Source organism: Solea solea, chromosome 11 (assembly GCF_958295425.1).
Source record: "Solea solea chromosome 11, fSolSol10.1, whole genome shotgun sequence".
Lineage (NCBI taxonomy): Eukaryota > Metazoa > Chordata > Actinopteri > Pleuronectiformes > Soleidae > Solea > Solea solea.
Window position 1 is genome coordinate 12957660 of NC_081144.1, and position 19893 is coordinate 12977552.

General features: G+C 39.9%; 2 protein-coding genes across 4 annotated transcripts; both read left to right on the forward strand.

Moving 5' to 3' along the window:
* The first annotated feature begins 363 nt into the window (after positions 1–363).
* LOC131469167 (differentially expressed in FDCP 6 homolog) lies at positions 364–8277 on the forward strand. 2 transcript variants are annotated; one of them, XM_058644080.1, is made up of 12 exons: positions 364–551; positions 2160–2300; positions 2397–2582; positions 3350–3577; positions 3679–3825; positions 4916–4978; positions 5109–5217; positions 5302–5600; positions 5699–5865; positions 6257–6455; positions 6747–6837; positions 7469–8277. In XM_058644080.1, the coding sequence occupies exons 1-12, from the start codon at positions 456–458 to the stop codon at positions 7663–7665; spliced, it is 1923 nt and encodes a 640-aa protein (XP_058500063.1). In that variant the 5' UTR covers positions 364–455; the 3' UTR covers positions 7666–8277. The 2 variants fall into 2 exon arrangements, with proteins under 2 accessions (XP_058500063.1, XP_058500064.1); XM_058644081.1 differs by lacking the exon at positions 4916–4978.
* Positions 8278–10573: 2296 nt separating this feature from the next.
* Positions 10574–19881, forward strand: ppardb (peroxisome proliferator-activated receptor delta b). 2 transcript variants are annotated; one of them, XM_058642777.1, is made up of 9 exons: positions 10574–11007; positions 11971–12019; positions 13525–13923; positions 14012–14163; positions 14474–14612; positions 15263–15465; positions 15662–15868; positions 15967–16210; positions 17475–19881. In XM_058642777.1, the coding sequence occupies exons 3-9, from the start codon at positions 13584–13586 to the stop codon at positions 17720–17722; spliced, it is 1533 nt and encodes a 510-aa protein (XP_058498760.1). In that variant the 5' UTR covers positions 10574–11007; positions 11971–12019; positions 13525–13583; the 3' UTR covers positions 17723–19881. The 2 variants fall into 2 exon arrangements, with proteins under 2 accessions (XP_058498760.1, XP_058498759.1); XM_058642776.1 differs by lacking the exon at positions 11971–12019.
* Positions 19882–19893: the final 12 nt, after the last annotated feature.

The window sequence follows — 19893 nt, forward strand, 5'->3', positions numbered from 1 at the left end:
GGTTAAGAACATACTGTACATAAATTCAAAGGCTAGAAAAAGAATCAATTATTATAACTCCAGTGACATGACTAAATAGAGATTGAAAAGCTGAACGTTTGTGACTTAGTCTGTTAATATGTGTGATTTAAACAAGTCCAGGTAAATAGTAGTAGGCCCCATGCAGTCCACATATGAGGGCATTTTCATCATCTCAATAAACTGAAATGTGGTTTTCCCATAATTTAGAAAATGTGTCGATGCCAGGGTGTAAACAAGACACTCCCACTCTGTCAGTTACTGTAGATGTCCAGCAGGTGTCGCTGCCAGCAGACTGCTAAAACCTCATGCTTGGCTGACAGCAGCAACACTGTGTATGTAGGTGTCTGTCTGTCACCCTGGGGCCCTGTGTCAACAGCAGAGGGAAGAAGAAGAAGAGACAGAGGAGGAAACCAGAAAGTAACACTGCTGCAAAAATGGACCTGCGGTCTGAGCTGCTCAAGTCTATTTGGTACGGCTTTACAGCCCTGGACCTGGAGAAGAGTGGAAAGGTGTCTAAGTCTCAGCTGAAGGTGAGTGAAGGCTCCTCCACACAGAAGATGGATCTTCAGTTACATTTTCCACATTTGATATGAGAAATCAGTCTCTCTTTTTTTAAATTCTGCTGCCTCATTTCCTAACTCACTTCATATGTCATCGTGTGGGCTCACTCTGAGGAAGATGGGTTGAGAACATGAAGCAAACTAAATGTCACAAATCCATATGTTATTTACTATTTATTATATCTGATCGTGTGCTTTGCTATACGAGGGTGAAGACAATCTGATTTTACTTATCGTCAACATTTCCTGTGTGAAAGAAACTTTTTTTGAGCCGCATTCTGCTCAACAAGGAACAAAATGTGTTCCCTTTATTACTGGTAAAAATGTTTCAGTGCTGAACGAGAGCACAATATGCACCTCTGTCTGTCAGCAGCACGAGTGAGTAACAGTTTGCTCTCAGTTTGTATATGAATGGGAGCCCTCATCTCCAGGCTGTGCTTACACTGGGCCTCCATGTACCAGCTTGTAGTGCAAAGGGTCTTCTGGCACTGGGACCTGCCCAGAGAACAGCCTGTTGAATAGAGTATGTTCACAACATGAGTCTGTGTTTGTCAAAAGAACATTGTTTCAGTGAGAGCGAGGACAAAGTGGAAACATGTTGGTGATTGTTGTTTCTTGCTACGGGGCTTCAGCTGAAGAAGCTGTATTTCTGTTGATCTCATTGTTATGTCACTTGGTCTTGCTGTGGGTCAGACTTCACTTCTAGCCTCCTCCAGGTTCCCTGCCTGCCAACCCCGGCTCACAGCGACTCACTCAGCCTCATGACATGGCTTATCCCGCTCATGTATGCAGCCTGTGTTACAGGCACCATGTTCTTAAAACATGTTCCACTGCAGGCAAGCGCTTCACACGCTGTGGCCTCAACACTGGCAGATGTTGTACTGCAATGGAGAGCAGCGACAGGATGTGGTTATGGCTCAACACACGGAGACTGGTTGTCTGATAAAATGTGACAATTATCTGTAAATGATGCATGTATTCAGTGGAAGAAATGTCTCAGTTGAAGGCACAAGACTGATTTTATTGGCTAAAATAAAGTCGTACGTGGAATGTTACCCTTTACTAAAAGAAATCATACACATGTCTCAGTTCACGTTATTGAATCAATGTGAAGCACAACATTCTTCAAACTTCTCTGTATATACCTTCTTCACAGTCCTGTTAGTTTGACTTGATTCATCTTTAAGGATGATGTTCTATTTTCTCTTCTATGTCGTCATAATAACGCATGGGCAAGAAAAAAGTAACACTTACTTCAACACTAGCTCCCTGTAGATCAAAATGATCATTTTGTTCAGTTTTTTAAACCACAGGTGTTTTCCACTGCAACCCAATTCAACTAGAGAGATAGATAGATAGATTATTATTACTATAGTTATTTATACTATTATTACATATTGGCATATTGTGCATGTTTAAGTTCACACTAATCAAAGTCAGACTGAGGATTGTAATGATTTTTCCAACTGACACTTTTCATTGCAGTCTGGACCAACTTTGTTCCCATTTTCACGTTGATTTATTACATTTTTGTCACAGTTTTGAATACAGAATGTTTGTCCTGTTGTGATTTCACAGGTATTATCCCACAATCTGTGCACGGTCCTGTGTATCCCACATGACCCCGTCGCTTTGGAGGAGCACTTTAGAGATGACGATGATGGTCCAGTTTCCAGTCAAGGCTATATGCCTTATCTCAACAAATACATTTTGGATAAGGTGATTAAAACGCAGCCACATGCTCTTTAAGAGAGTAGGATGCTGTAGTCGTCGTTGTTGGTTTGTTTTCTCAGTTGCTGCCTTTTGTTGTCACAGGTTGTGGAAGGCTCTTTTACGAAGGAAAGCGTAGATGAACTCTGTTGGACTCTTACGGCAAAGAAAAACTACCAGACAGACAGAAACAGCAGCACAGTTCTGCCAGAAAAGGATGCTTTTCGACTTTGGTGTCTCTTTAATTTTCTGTCTGAGGACAAATACCCTCTGGTTATGGTTCCTGATGAGGTAAGACAAAATGGAAGATGCTTACATTGAAAGGGATACCCAGTTGTAAAATCCTATTTTAAGACAACACGTTTTTGCAGTCAGAGTAGATCATGCTTGTTTCTAAATTTAGTCACACTACTCTTTCAGCTTACTTTGCTCTGTTGTTAACAACAAAGAAGGCAGTCAGTAATTTGCGACCTAAAAAAAACGCTATTGGATCTCTTACAATCACTAACTCTGAGCTGAAACCTTGTTCCTTGCATCATGGAGCATGGTGTTTTTTTTTTTTTCTTGCTGCAATGTGGGCTTGATTCTCACTTGCAAACTAGTTTTGGTTTCCTGTCGAGTGTTTGTCACAGCTGCCGCCACGAGAAAGCCCTCAGTTTCAAGGGCAGAGTAGTTTTTATCATGCATGAGTTGAACAAAACATTATACAGCTTCATTTCAGTATTTGCACCTCGCAGCCACTCCATTGAGTGGGTTTTTATAGTAATATGTGCCATGTATAGTGGGTTTAATGAAGAACAACACAAAAGAAATGCACTTTTCAAGAAGGCCAATATTAGTAAATGTCATCTTTAATCGTATGCTTTGTGAAAAATTATTGCATAAACCTGTTTCCACTGATTTTTATCATCCATCAAACACTTTATTGTGAAGCTAAATTCTCTATCTTTGTAAGAAAATCGAGTCAAGTTGAGTTGACGAAGCAGTACAACCTATAATTCAAATTACTCGTGTTACATTAATTCTCAATCTCCACACATTTTTTCCCCCCTCTTCAGGTGGAGTACCTCCTCAAGAAAATATGCATGGGCATGAGTATTGAGTTCAACTGTGTTGAATTAGAGGACTTTTTCTCCCAAGATTCAGTGCAGCGGAGTGGCATCACTGTGTGGATTTTTCTGGAGATGATGAACTCAGGAAAGATAACCAGAGGAATTGATAAGAGCATAATCAGCATGGCAATAGAAGAAGTATACAGGGAGATAGTCGGTGATGTTCTCAAAGAGGTAGGACAACCGTCTGTCAACAGACGGCCGTGTGTTGCTCCTGGCATGTCCTTCTCTTTGGTGGTGACTCTATGTGTGTGTGTTGGGGTTATGACATGCAGGGTTATCTATGGAAAAAAGGCCAACTGAGGAGAAACTGGAAAGAACGCTGGTTCACCCTGAGGCCGAGTAACTTGTCTTACTACACTAGTGAGGACCGTAAAGACTGCCAGGGAAACATAGCTTTGGATGGGAACTGCTGTGTGGAGGTGAGTGGCCACAGATGATCGTCTTTCAAACACAGTGCATAAAAGAAATAGATAGTGATCATTGTACGCCATTGTACGCCATTGTGATGATTAAAACAGGTTTAACTGTTTTTAAATTCAAACTAATCAGTGTCTTTAAAAAAAAAAAAAAAAAGTACTTATAAAAGTACAGATACTAAGAGTTAAAACAGGCCTCAGAAATACACTGCTCTGCCACATGTTAACCAGTTAGCTGTAAATTCATATTCTTTAAGACAGAGGCTCCAAACCTGTGGGTGGGGACTCTACCACACAGAGTGAGATCAATCGGAAAAGGAGCACAAGATGGCTGACAGATAGTTATTTCAGTGACTTCCTTTCATTATTTGTTTCTCCTGTGAATTGCTGGAAAAGTTTATCTCATCAAGACTTTGTAAAACACAACCTGTGCACCTGTGTATGAAAAATATAAGGGTAGGGAGGAAAGTGTCAGATTCACAATACCTTTGAACTTGTTTAGTTCAAAAAATACAAACAAAAAAAATACACAAAGAATTTATAGTTTACCATGTCATATCTATATTCATGCCAGACACTCTTTCTTTACATGACACATTACATTTTCTGGACATTTGAACCTTTTAATGCTTTGTTACAATGCTGAATTGTAAGACTCTACTCCCTTCAGTAAAAACAGAAAAAATGTGTTTGTGTCTGAACATTGCTCCCCACTAATAAGTTTCATACTGTCCCCAACTAAATATTGCTTCATATTCAGGTTTCCTAATCCAAAAAAGGTTGGTAATCAGCACAGCATTTGGAAACAGAATTTATCATTTATAATGTGGTTATAAATCAGAGAATACATTTCCTCAGAGCTTCTTAGAACAGTGGTTTCTCTGGCTGTTTTGGTGGCTTTTGATGTGAACACAGAGTCAATTATTAGCCCATCACGATGTCACGTGGTACTACAGTGAGCTCTTACAAACAGACATCTGGTCAAGTTCTGCCTTTTTCTTTTTTTTTTAACCCCACAAGTGCACTCTGCACTGCACTATGTGTTCCTCCAAAGAGATACAATCAACCCTTCTAAAACCATGCTTTATTGTAGGAAGTAGACGATGATCAGATATTGTTTGGTCGTTCAAAATGGATCAAAAACATCCTTTTCCCAGTGAGTTCACCACAGTTTTTTCTTTTTCTCCTCACCACTGTATATTTAAGACATGGTCACAACATAATGTCAAACAGAAAAATCAGAGCATGATGATGGTACAATTACTAATAGAGTGAGTGCTGAACAGGTGCTGCCAGACCGAGATGGGAAGAGATGCATGTTTTGTCTTAAAACCCTCTCCAAGTCTTATGAGATGAGCGCCTCAGACACCAAACAGAGACAGGAGTGGACTACAGGTCAGAGGAGCTGATTTTGATCGTTGATTGACAGATAAACAGATTATTACAATCTCAAGACACTAAGATTTATCCTCTCCACAGCCATTCAGACAGCTATCAGGCTGCACGTGGAGGGGAAAAAGTCCCTGCACAAAGATCTGAAACTGAAGCGGCGTGAACAGCGTGAGCAGCGGGAGAAGAGACTACATGCTAAGGAGGAAGAGCTGCAGAGGTTGCGGGCCCTGCAGGAGGAGAGGGAGCGCAAGCTGGCAGAGCTTGAGCTCCTGAAGGAAGCACAAAAGCAGGCTCAGGCCCTGCTGGAGCAGGATGAGCAGAGGAGGCGTCAGCAGCATGAGCAGCTCCAGCGGGCTCTGGAGGTCCAGCTGCGAGAAGCTGAGGAGGTGAGAGTGGGTTCAGAGGAGGAGAAGAAATAGTTTGAATTCAGAGGCAGAAATCTGTGACTGTTCATCACCTTCTTCTTCGGTCCCTGTGTCTCAAGGCGCGAGTCAGTATGCAGGCAGAGATGGCCCTGAAAGAGGAGGAGGCAGAGAGGCAGAGGAAGAGAATCCAGGAGCTGGAGGAGATGCAGAAGCGTTTGGAGGAGGCCCTGCAACAGGAAATCAAAGCGAGGCTGGACGAGGAGGCCTTCCGCTATGCTCAAGCAGGGTAGAGTGTAACCACTCATCTCCACCAAACACACATACACTGTCACAGCATGATAAGAGGTAGTGTTAACGGTTAGAGCTTGCAAACAATGTACTGGAAGATGAAGACATGATATATTAAGCTTCGCTGCTGAAAAGAGTTTGCATTATGTGGCATTATGTTCCTGAGGAAGTTGACCTGCCAACAGAGGAAGCTATTTCATGTTTTCATCAACCAAAAGTGTTGTGTTACTGTTCCTGCACTCGCTAAATGTTTCACATTAAAACATTATGACTAATCACATGGATCCGCAGACACCTCACCTAAGGCCCTGTGCAGCTTTTCTTACTCTGCCTAAAACCTTAAATGATAAAAAAAAGATGTCATGTTGTTTGTTCTCTGTTGAGTCCAGATTACTGGCCGAGGAGGAGGAGAAGATGAAGGCACTGATGGCTCTGCAGGAGGAACAGGAGGAGTACATCCTGAAGACACAGAGGGAGAAGCAGGAGCTCAAGCAGGAAATGGAGGTCAAGTCTCGATCTCTGGATGAGGCACAGAGGCAGTTGGAGGAAGTCCGTGCCAACCGGCACAGAGTTGATCAGGATGTAGTGGTGAGAACCACAACACAAAACCCCATCTGAAAGAAAGAGCATCCGTCTTGTTTGTCTAATTTGTTTTATTTCTTAGAGGAAATATGAACATGGTTGTTGGGGATCAATCAACGTGTTTTTCTGTAATTTCACAAGAAGTTTAATGACTTCTACACAGAAAATGTGCTTTTTCTAACATCTTAGTTGGTTGGTTTCAGTGTGGAGCTTTCATCACTATTTATTTCACTTATGATAAATAACTCATCATTCTGATTATCAGTTATGCAACGAGTACCTGTGCTTCTCCACCAGGCTGCACAGAGGAAACTTCGCCAAGCAAGCACCAACGTCAAACACTGGAATGTCCAGATGAACAGACTGATGCGACCGATCGGACCAGGAGGTATGTGTCTCACAACACGTGAAGTTCTGTGTCAGTTGTGCGGTAATGCAACTTAACGCCGAGAAGAACAATACAAGATTAAGAAGTTATTATAACCAAAACAGTAACATATTTGATGCTATAGTCAACATTTGAATTTGTATGTGCCTGCTAAGTGATGGAGAGGGTTGTCTTCCAACCAGAAGTTTGTGGGTTTCCCTGGGTGTCCGTCCCTGAGCAAGACCCCAGAATACTCCTGCTGACAGTGTGTGGATGGGTGTGATAGATGTGTGATAAAAGTGCTGCACATCGATGCGTTATATGTGGCAAAACTGTAGTGTAAAGCATCTTTGAGTGGTCATCAAGACTAGAGAAGTGTGATATAAATACAGACTGTTTACCATAAATGCCACTGTTAAATCCCATTGGGTCAGTGTCAGTGTTGCACCGTGTACTCAATTCTACACTCTGTCTCTTTCTTCCTATGAAGACAAAATGTGTAATTGTGAATGCCCTGTAAATGTTATTTCTTTATTTTTACTGACATTTAATTTCATCATCCTTCTGAACTGCAAAGTCATAGTCTAGTCTGATGCCGAATCTGCTGTAACCTGTTTCTCAAGTGTTTTGTTGTCGCTCTGCTTGCTTCTAGAGAAGAGACCATCATTAGGAAGCTCTTTCTCAGCGTTCCAGATCCCGACTCAAAGAGATCCTGGGCTACGTCTCAGGAGGAGATCAGGCTCGGAGGATCAGAATGAGGAGAGCAAAGAGAATGTTGAAAACAGAGCTGGGTGTGACTTGGAGAAACGCCACTCCCATGCCTCCAATGGTGACATGGATATACCCTAAAAACATAAAATCAGCTCACATCTGCTCACACTGTGGGGTTTTCTGACAGGGAGGGCAAAGGTTGGCTGTCTAATATGTGAACAATGTGTAAAAACAGTTTGACATCTACACTTAAAACTGAATTTACTGTACTACCATTTGTATTAATGGCTGGATTTACTGACCTCATTTCACAAATAGCGACGGCCTAAAACATTTAAGTGAGAAGTTGCATTTGCAGAATTCACTGCTCAGCTAACGCTTAGGTCACGGCCCGTGTGAATAAGTCTTCTCTTAATACTTCCTCAGTGCAAAGAAGATGAGCTGGATGAGTTACTGAAAGTATCGAGTTGATGTGGAAATTATGATACGTATATAAACAGTGTAATGGAAGTTCACTTTAAGCTCTGTAACACAACATTTATTTTAATATTTACATATTTGGGGTGCAGTTTGATGTTTTTGAAGCTTATCCTGATATCTGTAAAAAGCTGGTTGAGTATTAGGGTAACACTCCTCACAAACAGGAAAGAGACAGAGGATGGGGAGGGGAGGCACTCTTCTTGAACTTCCTGTTTCTTTTGTCATATAACGTAACTGTAAATAAAAGAGTGAATTAATGCCATAACCAGATTTTTGCTGTTATCTTTACTTTCTTAAATGAGGTGCAATGTACAACATATACACAGCTGCGCATGTCTTAGTGAGTTTGAATTTGAGTCATTGCGTGTTCAAAGTTAAAATGTGTCATCACACACTAATCTAACGCCTCCATGAGTCACGCCTGCATGAGAAACCTTTGACTCACATGAGTGAAGAGAGACATCCCCTGACAACCTGCTCTAACTGCATGTAGAGTCTGTGATGATTTTATCACCTACACATTTTAACAAAAAGGTCTTGCCGTGTTCTATATCTCATTTCACTTTTTTCTTGTTGATTTACAAATTCACAGTAACACAGAGAAACACTATATGTGGTATATGGCAAGTGGTTTTAACATTTTGTAGGTTATTCACTACCAATATCTGCAACGTCATTCTTACTAGTCAAAACTACAGTTACAGATATCTGCAATTCAGTTTTTACTAGTCAGAATGACGGCACTTTTGGCATTCATGTGTATGGGGTTTGTCATTACAGTTATCTCTAATTACAGTTTCAGATATGATCTACAACGTCATTATGACTCTTTTAGATATCTTGAATTCAGTTTCAGATATGGCATAATGAAGTTGTAGAAACTGGAATTATATATATATATACATATATATGTACATATATATACATATATGTACATATATACATATATATGTACATATAATTATTATTGGGGTGTAACATCAGTCCACAGAACCTTTGTCAAACATGGCTGAAATCATAACCTTCTTGTTCAAAGCAATAACGCCAACTCCTATGTTATGAAAATAAGTTCTTGTCCAAACAGATAACAAACGTGTTAAACATCAGTGGATGAGTCATATTTGTGCAGCAATATGTTGGTCATAATGAATCTTAACTTCATTTACTGTATATAATATATGTATATTATATAATGTATATTTTGTGTATTATTTACATGAATTAATCTGTCTGTTGTTATGCAATATACATACATATAAACATACTGTCACGGTTCATTCAGCAGTTTTCCACTCTACCTGCCAAGACCCCCCTCCTCATCAAGCCATCACTACTCACCTGTGATCAGAGCTGCTCCTCATCTCCTGCAATCGGACCTCCCTATATACTCCAGCTCCTCACTCACTCCTTTGCTAGATTGTTCTTAGCCCTTATGCAAAACTCTCCAGCGTTTATTTCCAGACTTACTTTTGTTTGCCGACCCTGCTTGAACCCTGGATGTCACCTCAGTCTTCTGTCCCTGACCATGTTTCTGCCTCAGTGTCTCTGGTTTCTGTGTGGTGAGCTTTTCGTGTGGTGCAACTCTCCACATCTACCCACCTGCTTGCTGTTCCCCCTCAAAGAATCTACATGCATCTCTGCCTCTCTGTCGCCGAGTACTTTCACATCCCTGCTGATTCCTCTCTTCTCTCACTGCTTTGGTTCTAATAAAAACTGTTACCAACTGTCCTGCGCTGTATTGTGCTGCATTTGGGTCCACACTACACCTGTTTCACACACATAGATACAATACACACACAATGTGGTCATCATAAGCAAGTTTAGTCTAATAATAATAATAACTATTATATTAGAATTATATATTATATTAGAATGAGAGAAATGTAAAATTTCTCAAATTCTAAAATTTGAATTGTGGTTCAGTTACCATTAGGCATTAACTGGTTAAACGCTTTGTTTAGGCCAGGGGTCTGCAACCTGTGGCCCTTCAGCCCCTCTGCAGTGGCTCCTTGTAAGCTATGAAAGAAAAAAAACTTTATTTAAAATGTTATCTCTCAAATCAAGGCGAAAGTGTTTTAACATTTTGTCAACTAAACATATGCATCACATCCTATGTCTACATCAAATGGGATATTTAAAAACCTCCCCAAACTCAACAGACCTATGTTTGAAATATAGAAAGCCATCCCCAACACTTACATTAAGTCATGTTTACATGAAGTACACATAGGGATCCACATAATTATTTATACATGATGTTATCTTAATTTTATTTTTATTTCATATTTAGTTGATTGATTTTGTGACTCCAGATTAATTATATTTGGGGGGAGAGGGAAGGGTCAAAGAGGTTTAGCCAGTCCAAATGAATAGAATTCAACACAGAGTCCCAACAGGAATAGTTAAACCTCTCTCTCTCTCTCTCACTTTAAATTTACATACTGACTGTCCAAATGAAAGGGAGTCAATGCACAGCAGAGCAAATCAGTGTGAGTCTGTGATGGGGGCGCTGTGTCCTGGCATGTGACGGTGAGGAGGAGGAGGAGGAGGAGGGGAGGAGGAGGGGAGGAGGGGGCAGTGAGTAGTGAGTGAGACACAGCACAGTCAGAAGCGAGCACAGAGTCTGAAAAGGGCTGTCATTCAACTACACTTATCTCAATGTGATATGTGAACCGGCTAAATTGTCCTCACTGTCTTTCTCTGCTGTGGGACTCAGTGATGTGTCAGCTCGGTGGCTCCATTAAGGCCTGGAGTGCGCTAAGTTTATGTTAGCAGTCTGTCGTTAGCTCCTGTCTTTAGCTCCCTCCCTCCCTCTCTCTCCCCCTCTCCCTCTCTCCTGCTGCTGCTTACTTCACACAACTTGTCAACAGCCGATCGATCGTGGACCGGACTCGGAACTGTTTTTTTTTCTTTTGCTGTTCGCTTGTTGGTTTTTTAACCCTTTGGCAGCGTTTGTTGTGTGGAAACTCCTTTGAAGCAGCTACAGCAGTACTAAGAGAGGTAAGCTCACTTGGCAAAGCAGCTAACGTTTATTAAAGGCACACACGGGAATGTGGGTCAGCCACGCTAACAGCTAGTAATCGTCAACATTCAAGGTTAGTAGCTAAGTTAGCTGAGTGAGCTAACCGTACCGCAGTCGTCGACGGCCGACTGACAGGCTCCAGCCACCCAGTCGCACTTTTAATGCTGTTTTCACAGGGAAAGTTTTACGGTAGCTTAGCTCTGCTCGTACCATATTAAAGTCCTTCTCAGTCATGTTGGCATATATTTACAAGAACCAGTGTGACAGGTTGGCTCCAGGATGACATGTCTTAACAGCCCCATGCAGTGATAGGACAATGCACGATATTATCGCGCATCACGGTTTAAAAAACACCGCCGTTTTGTGAATGTGGAATATTGTCCCACTAGCTTTCAAAATCCAGCCCTAGTCATTAATTTTGAAGTGCTACAAGGTGTATTTATTATTCCAATAATCCTAGGACTTTAGATTCATATTATTATTTAATGTAATATTAGTTTTACATTTTTTTTATTTAATATACATAATTTAACAATTTGTAATTTCATTCCTACTTATGGTTTCTGCAATGTTCTGCATGTTTTTGTAAAATTATTTATTTCGGAACATTTCTTTGTTACACTAAGTAATTTGTTCTGTAAAATTATTATGTATTTCTACACTTTCAGAAGTTGTGTACAGATAAAAAAAATAAACGAGGGTAGATTACAGAAAGAAGACTTTGGCTGTTTAAGTTTGAGAACCTAAAAAACAGTTTTACAGCACATATTGACAATTATTGCAATAATATCATGAATTGAAATTACAATGGCCAGGGTAATTATGACAGGAAATGTTCATATTGCTGACAGGACACACTTTGTGCTGCTTTGAGCAATTTACACTATTCGGTCATTAATATATCTCTAATAAGCAGATACTGTCGATGTTTGTCAGCGCAGACTACATTCAAGGACGGATTAATCCACTAGGGGGCCCCAAGGCAAAAAGGTAACCCCCACCCCCAAAGCCCTCTCCTCCACTGCCTCCACTGGAGATCAACACTGTTCAGTGTGTACAGGGTGCAAGCACACTGTCGCCTTAAAGCACTCACCAAGTACACTGTGCACCCTGCCATGGACTGAGGGAAAACAATAATACAGATGTCTGCAAGCTGCAAAGCAGAATATTTGTACTTTTTAAGATAGTGAAGGACAGACAGTGGTCGGGACAGGAATCTTGTCTTGGACTGTATTTCAGTATAAATGTAGCTCTTCTTAGGCATCTAGGCTAGTTTTTTGTTTGTTTGTTTTGTTTTTTAAGTGGTTTTAGCCTCAGGCAGATATTCAGATTAGTCATTTGCATTCCAGTGGAGGATATATTTGGATTCTATAAATGTATATTTTATTTGTATTGAATACCAGTTACATGTAACTCAACCAAACCCAAAAAACAAGCAAGAAAAAAATGACAACTTAAAATCATTACAGTCTGCACTAAATATTTTTTGTAATGCCTGATATAAGGTAAGCTTTTCCAAACAAATACTGCCCTTTGCTTTTTTCACACGAATGTGTATGTGTATTTTGGCTTTATTATTAAGTTTTTAAATGCAATTACTTGACCGCTATTCCAACAAAATGTACACATTGTGATACATATCAAGACTGGTGAACAAAATAGCATTTACCGTGATAGTTGTTGGTATTTATTAGAGCTGAAACAATTAATCGATGAATCGATTATTAATCAATTACTAAATGATGTAATGATGATTCAGTTTAAGCTTCTTAAATGTCAATATTTTCTTAATTTCATAACAAAGAAATCATTAAAAGTCAATCATTTTGGTTTGTGGACAAAACAAGACATTTGAGAACATCATCATTTCCAGGTTTGACAAACAACGATCAGGTTTTCTGATATTTTCTGGACCAAACGATTAATTGAGAAAATAATCGTCAGATTAATCGATTATTAAAAATAATCATTAGTTGCAGCTCTAGTATTTATATAATTTACCGTGATTAATAAGCTGTGTATACACTTTCAGGTCAAATCAACTTGTCTGTACTGCTCCCCTTGGAAATCCAGCCTTTAGTGTTTACTATACTTTATAATTCACTCTTTAGTGAGTGTATACTATGTCATAAGCCTGTTAATTTCAAGAATACTCCTAGGCTTGTCAAACACAACCAGTACTTGATTAGGAAAGGACACTTAAATTAAACAGTTACCTCTGATACACTAAGATACAACAAAGTAGTCATATATATATGATTTTTCTTAAATATATTTTTATTCTGGCATACCTGAAGGTAAAACGTTACAGATGTGTGTTATGATAAGCTGTACACTCAGTTTGGCAGGAGACCTTGGGATTCACTTAATGGATCTCTTTGTAATAAAAGACATGGACTTTTGGGAAAGAGGCAAAGTGTATTCTTTATTTAGTGAACATGTCAATGCACGTTGTTACCATTGCATTACATAAAAATAAATATGTTCTTTGACAGTGGAGCTATGATGGCCACGTGACAAGAGGGGAGCCGCTGAGTCAGCTTCAACGGGAGCCATGGAAGGGATTCAACAAACTACCACAGAGCAGCATGATGGAGCGAATGGTTACCGCGAGCCTAAATCCCCACAGGACAATGCTGACGTTAGGTGGACGTCACTGGAGCGAGAGTCTGTGGGTTCAGACAGCTGTGGGGGAACAAGTGTGTCGGAGTTGACTGACCTGCAAGAGCTGAAGGCCCGAGAAAGTGAGGATGAAGTGGACAGAGAAGAGAGGGAGGCGGTGCCTGTCTCTAAAGACCCAAAAGGGGACCAGAAGAAAATAGAGAATGAAGGTCTGGATCAGGAAGAGAACAATCACGGCAAGGAAAACAGCAGTGCAGCATCCAGCTATACAGGTAAGACTTCAGTTTCATTTATTTTGCTTTCAGTAAATGGGAACATAATTTGAAGGACAGCCTCAACATTCATGTACTTTTTCCACAGACCTGTCCCATACCTCGTCACCCTCGCTGTCGGAACAACTGCGGCTTGGCCGTGAGGACAGCGCAGCGTCTGGAATCAGTGTGGAGTGTAAGGTCTGCGGTGACAAGGCCTCTGGCTTCCACTATGGCGTGCATGCCTGTGAGGGTTGTAAGGTACTGCAGGTTATACATCACATTACAATAGCTTATTAAAGAGTAACAATCCCCTATTCTGAAGCTAACTCCACCCAATGCCTGAGTTTGAAAAATTCCAAGAAGTGGGCTGGGAGCCCATGTATAATTTCAATAGTTTACACTCAACTGTGAAGATTTGCACCTGGATCAACTAGATACCCATACAAACTGTTTTTTAACTAAAAAGGAAGTGGCTTTAGGGTTTAATTACTCTTTAAGACAATAAACTATTGTAATTATTGTTATGTTTTATTTAAGTTGCTTTAACAGTTGTTCTTGTTTCTCTCAGGGCTTTTTCCGCCGAACTGTAAGAATGAAACTGGAATATGACCGCTGTGAGCGTTCATGCAAGATACAGAAAAAGAATCGCAACAAGTGCCAATATTGTCGCTTCCAGAAGTGCCTGTCTTTGGGAATGTCCCATGATGGTGAGATTGCAAAAGTTTTATTCAAGTATTAGGTCAATTTTATTTCTTTTAATTAATGCAGAACTTTTGGGTAGGGCTGGCGAGTTAAACAATGGGAATACTACAATATTCAATATTCAATACATATAGAGCAATTAAATGTTAATACACCGCTTTAACATGTTTTTTTTTTTCTTTCACTGATTTACCATAGATTTGTGAAATGGTTCTTTGTCCAACAAGCTTGTCATTTGCTACCCTTAAAGAAGTCCACAATGAACTGGTTTCTTTAACTTTCTCTTAAGGGCAAAAATCAATACAGTGATGTACAGTGATTATCTGTTTTGCCCATATCAACCAGTAAAGATGAGTTTTATTAAACATGAACTAAAGAACACATTTGCTCATTTATTTAAAATCCTTTCTAATCTCCTTTGTTGACAACTTGACTTTACATCATTTGTTGCTGGGGGTCAAAAATTAAACAAATGTTCAAGCATAGCTAAAAGGTAAATTTATGATTGATTTACACTGGGGAAAGGCTATTCATGTTGAATACATGTCTGCACCATGCAAGTTGACCAATGGGGAAACACGAAGAATTAAATGAATATGTTAACCCACAAAAAAAGACACGCCTGAAACCAACATGTCTGTGTGTTTTTGAGCAGCGATCCGATATGGACGTATGCCTGAGGCTGAGAGGAAGAAGCTGGTGGCAGGCCTGCTCGCTGAGGAACTGAACCATGGCAAACCAGGTGGCTCTGACCTGAAGACCTTGGCCAAACAAGTCAACGCAGCCTATCAAAAGAACCTTAGTATGACCAAGAAGAGGGCCCGCAGCATCCTCACAGGCAAAACCAGCAGCACCTCGGTACATTCCTGTCTTAAAAGTTACCCATCTAGTTTTTACAGATGTATATCATAGTAAAACTTGATCATCACAGGATTTGTTATCAAATAACTGTGGCATCGATCAGCTGCCTGTTTGCCTGCTAAGCTATTTGTTAGAAAAAAATAATGCAGACATCATTTGAAATTTCAAATGTTTATTTTTGTCCCCCCTCCAGCCATTTGTAATCTACGATGTAGACACACTGTGGAAAGCAGAAAGTGGTTTGGTATGGAGCCAGTTAGTTCCCGGGGCACCGCTGACCAAGGAGATTGGGGTCCATGTGTTCTATCGTTGCCAGTGTACCACAGTGGAGACTGTGCGAGAACTCACTGAGTTTGCCAAGAGCATTCCAGGGTTCGTTGATCTCTTCCTTAATGACCAGGTGGGCCACTTACTCCTCAGTGTGCAAAACAGTGACTTCATTTGTACGTGACTGTTCAGAAAGATACTAATGTACAATTGTCTGTGTGCTTTCCGCAGGTGACTTTGCTGAAGTATGGTGTGCACGAGGCTATTTTTGCCATGCTGCCGTCTCTCATGAACAAAGATGGACTGTTGGTGGCCAACGGAAAAGGTTTCGTCACCAGGGAGTTCCTGCGAAGCTTAAGAAAGCCCTTCAATGAGATCATGGAGCCCAAGTTTGAGTTTGCGGTCAAGTTTAACGCTCTGGAGCTGGATGACAGTGACCTGGCCCTGTTTGTTGCTGCCATTATTCTCTGCGGAGGTGAGACTGAAAGTTGTTTTTTTATGTTGTAATAAGAAAGTCATATTTGCACATCAATTTCCACATCTTTAAAAAGCTTAGAATTCAGCTTGTTCATAAAAAGTTCTTAGAAGGTAATTACTGACAATGACATTCTGGTTATTAAAATCTGATTTCAGATTGGCTGAAATTTAAGTTTCAGCCAGTAAGTTTCATGCTTGTCCTCATGACATTTAATGTGGGGAGTATAGTGATATGAATCAGTGCCTCCAGCCACCTGTCATCCCATCTATCTGAAATCATCAAACCTCTTGATATTTGGGGCTTAAAAAAAAAAGTTTTAATCTATTTCCATGGCTCTCAACTAACAACCTATTTAACAAACAGAACACATAGCTATTTTCTGGATTAGCAGATGATGGTATTGACTTGTTATCACTTGCACTTAATTATAGGATCATACAACAGCCCTGCACGCCAATCAAAAAAAAAAAAAAATCCTTACTGCAATCCCAACTGATGCCACAGTTTGTTTTATCTTTGTAAACAATGAACCTATTTGGTTAATTTTCACATGTCAGCAACTCTGAATCTAATTTATTTTACATTACAAAATATTTTATATGATGATTATTTGATGAAAAATACAGACTGAATGAGCTCCAGTCGGTAATTTACTCTGAGTGCTCACTGTCTGCTGCCACTGGCCACAGCACAGGCCAGACAACTGCTGGACTGAGGTCACATTAGGAAAATATTCAAATGAATGATGGCCGAGTTCTATTTAGTGTCCTCAGTTTCAAGGTGCAGGCTGGCTTAGTGTCACACAGTCCTGACTTAAATTAAACAGAGCCATCATTAATGTTGTCTGTTACACGCAGAGAAAAAGGCCAATTGTTGGATTGATGATTTGTCACATTCTTCAATTTGTCAGCAAAAACTAAATCTTTGATCAAATTATTTTCTTTTAATTTTACTGTATTTTTAGAACACATTTTAATTTTGGTATAGTCACGTCCATCCATTATCTATACCCATGGTTCTCAAACTGTGGTACATGTGGTACTAGTGGTACTTGAGCTTCTTCTGGTGGTACTTGGAGCGAAATCAAAAATACTGTTCTACTGTATATAGCAGGGAGTGTGTAGAAAATGAAACAAATAACCCCCCAAAAATATCATGGGTTACACCCTGGACAGGTCTTCATTTAAACATAGGGTCACATTACAGAGACAGACAACCATTTTCACTCACATTCACATTTAGTGGGGTCCTTTGCTCACAGATCGTCCCGGGCTGATGAACGTAAAGCAGGTGGAGCAGAGTCAGGACAACATCCTCCAGGCACTGGACCTCCACCTCCAAGCAAACCACTCGGACTCTGTCTACCTCTTCCCCAAGCTGCTGCAGAAGATGGCCGACCTTCGTCAGCTGGTTACTGAGAATGCTCAGCTCGTCCAAAAGATTAAAAAGACTGAGTCAGAGACTTCGCTCCACCCTTTACTACAGGAGATCTACAAAGACATGTATTAGTAAATCCTCAGCACAGACTGCTTTTAGCAATACTGTTACAGACGTTTTTACATTCAGAATAATACACTGCATTTAGTACAAGCACTGTTCCACATCTGGGCATGGATTTTATAATAAAAGCAGATGAGACAAAAAGGCTTGTAGCACAGCTAACACAATCAGGAACGTCTACACAATGTCAGCATTACCTTCAACATTGCTGTGTGTGTGTGTGTGTGTGTGTGTCTGATCTGAACATCTGGAATCATTTGCTGCAAGTCCTAGTTTCTCACAACGGTCACTTAACAGAGAGAATGATATGTTTTCTCACCGAGGCTGCTCCTATTTCATCCTCATCAACGGCAAAGCTGACCCCAGAGCAGTGTCTAGAGAGAGCTTCTCCTTCTTCAACTCAGCTCAGTGTTTTGCTGTGTAGAGAAAGTGTTTCCTATTCTTACACCATTGACATTGTTGTAAAAGAGAAGAGCCATTAGTTTGCACTTTGCTCGAGTTTCTCATGACGCCAATGTCATTGGTCGAGTGATAAATGAGTGGGTGAAGCTAAAGATGCACAAATTGTTTGTTTTTTTCTTCACATCATTTCCTCAACAATCACTGCCTTTCTTTGCCATTATTTGGTTGATAGAACACAAACTGGGCTGGCTCCAGCAGTGCAGAGCTCTCTCAATACAGCTGTCTGTGCAATACCATTTCTATTTTTCAATGAATGGAGATCCAAGTTTTGTAGGTTTTTGTCTTAAAGCCATCTACCCAAGTGGTAACTAATGGACTATGCTGCACACACTTGGTTCCTGAAGCTGACACTATAAATGCATGACCCGTTGAAGTTTAAGGGATAGCATGTTGGGTTTTTTTTTCCTCATGGACATGCAAAATATCATAAATTTGCCATTTTAAGTTTTTTTTTTTGTTAGTTTGTTTGTAATTTTGTTACTAATTATTTGTAATTGTTGATCATACATGTAAGGACAAAACATGAATAATCATTTTGTTTTATGTAAATGTGTTATTTCATTTTACATGTCTGCTTGTTTAGTTTAGGTTGTACCAAATATATCATCAAGCATACCGATACCTTTTTTTTTTTCTTAATGAGCTTGGATTTTAAGGCATTTGCAAGATTTACCTAAAACCAGCATACTGTAACATGATATTATTATTGGGGATATGAATGATTAGTAGTCAATGCAGCATCTGGCAATTCAGAAGTTGTTTTTGCTCACCCTGTATAAAACCACAACAAAAAGCTATTTTCACACATGCACTAAACTCCTAAGGTTCTCTGTAGATGTGTGTGTAGGAGCTCCATGTATGAACATAGTTGTGGCTTTGGAGATTCTCCTGCCAGCTCCAAAGTATCATATCTGCTTAATGTCCGTGTGGGTTTATGTGAAAACACAGAAGGAGAATTTCCAGAGGACCCACAGCAAGTGAATGGGTGTATGTCCTACTTCCTATAAGAACAAACGAGGAGCAAACACCCTCATCTGGATCCTCAGGAGATTTTCATTCGCTGTGAAAACGTCTCTGTGAGATAATCTCCCGCTGCATTTGTCATACTCTATGTAAACAGCAAACTTGGGAGAATGTCTGGACTAAGAACTCAAGAAGTCCATGTCTGAAAACTGCTCTAGAGTCATACTTTATTGTTTGTAGTCTGGTTTTCCTAATAAGGAGAGGCACAAAATGTGACAGCTTTACAATACTGTTGTTCATATATTTTGTTTGTTTTTTTCCATATTCTGTGGACTTGTTTTCTTTCCTGTGCTAAGTATGTGACATAAGTCTCCACCTTCTTAAGTCTCATCTTGTGCTACATTTTTCTCTCAATCCCTATCTACCTCTAATGTACTATATGTGACACAATTCCACTGTCTCATCTAATCTCTGACAGTTCTTAATTGACAGTTTTTGCCTTAATTCCTGCTTTTGGTACACGTTGCAAATTTGATTTTACTGGCTAATGTGGGTGGATAAAAGCAGTATGTACACCAAAACCAAGAAAGTTGTTGATGTAAGCTACCTCTATGCCTGTGTAAATGATGGACAATATTTGTTCACAAAAAAGTGTGAAGACTGGAAGTAATTCTAAAAGTCACATGTAACCTATCTTCAGATGTAGTTTAGTTCAATCTCATATATAAACTTTATTAGAAACACTGATTTTTCTC

Coding starts and splice junctions, on each gene's coding strand:
- ppardb (XM_058642777.1), top strand. CDS start 13,584: ATGGAAGGGATTCAACAAACTACCACAGAGCAGCATGATGGAGCGAAT. Junction 14,613..15,262: donor TTTGGGAATGTCCCATGATG/GTGAGATTGCAA, acceptor GTTTTTGAGCAG/CGATCCGATATGGACGTATG. Junction 16,211..17,474: donor TGCCATTATTCTCTGCGGAG/GTGAGACTGAAA, acceptor CTTTGCTCACAG/ATCGTCCCGGGCTGATGAAC.
- LOC131469167 (XM_058644080.1), top strand. CDS start 456: ATGGACCTGCGGTCTGAGCTGCTCAAGTCTATTTGGTACGGCTTTACA. Junction 5,866..6,256: donor TTCCGCTATGCTCAAGCAGG/GTAGAGTGTAAC, acceptor TGTTGAGTCCAG/ATTACTGGCCGAGGAGGAGG. Junction 6,456..6,746: donor GAGTTGATCAGGATGTAGTG/GTGAGAACCACA, acceptor CTTCTCCACCAG/GCTGCACAGAGGAAACTTCG.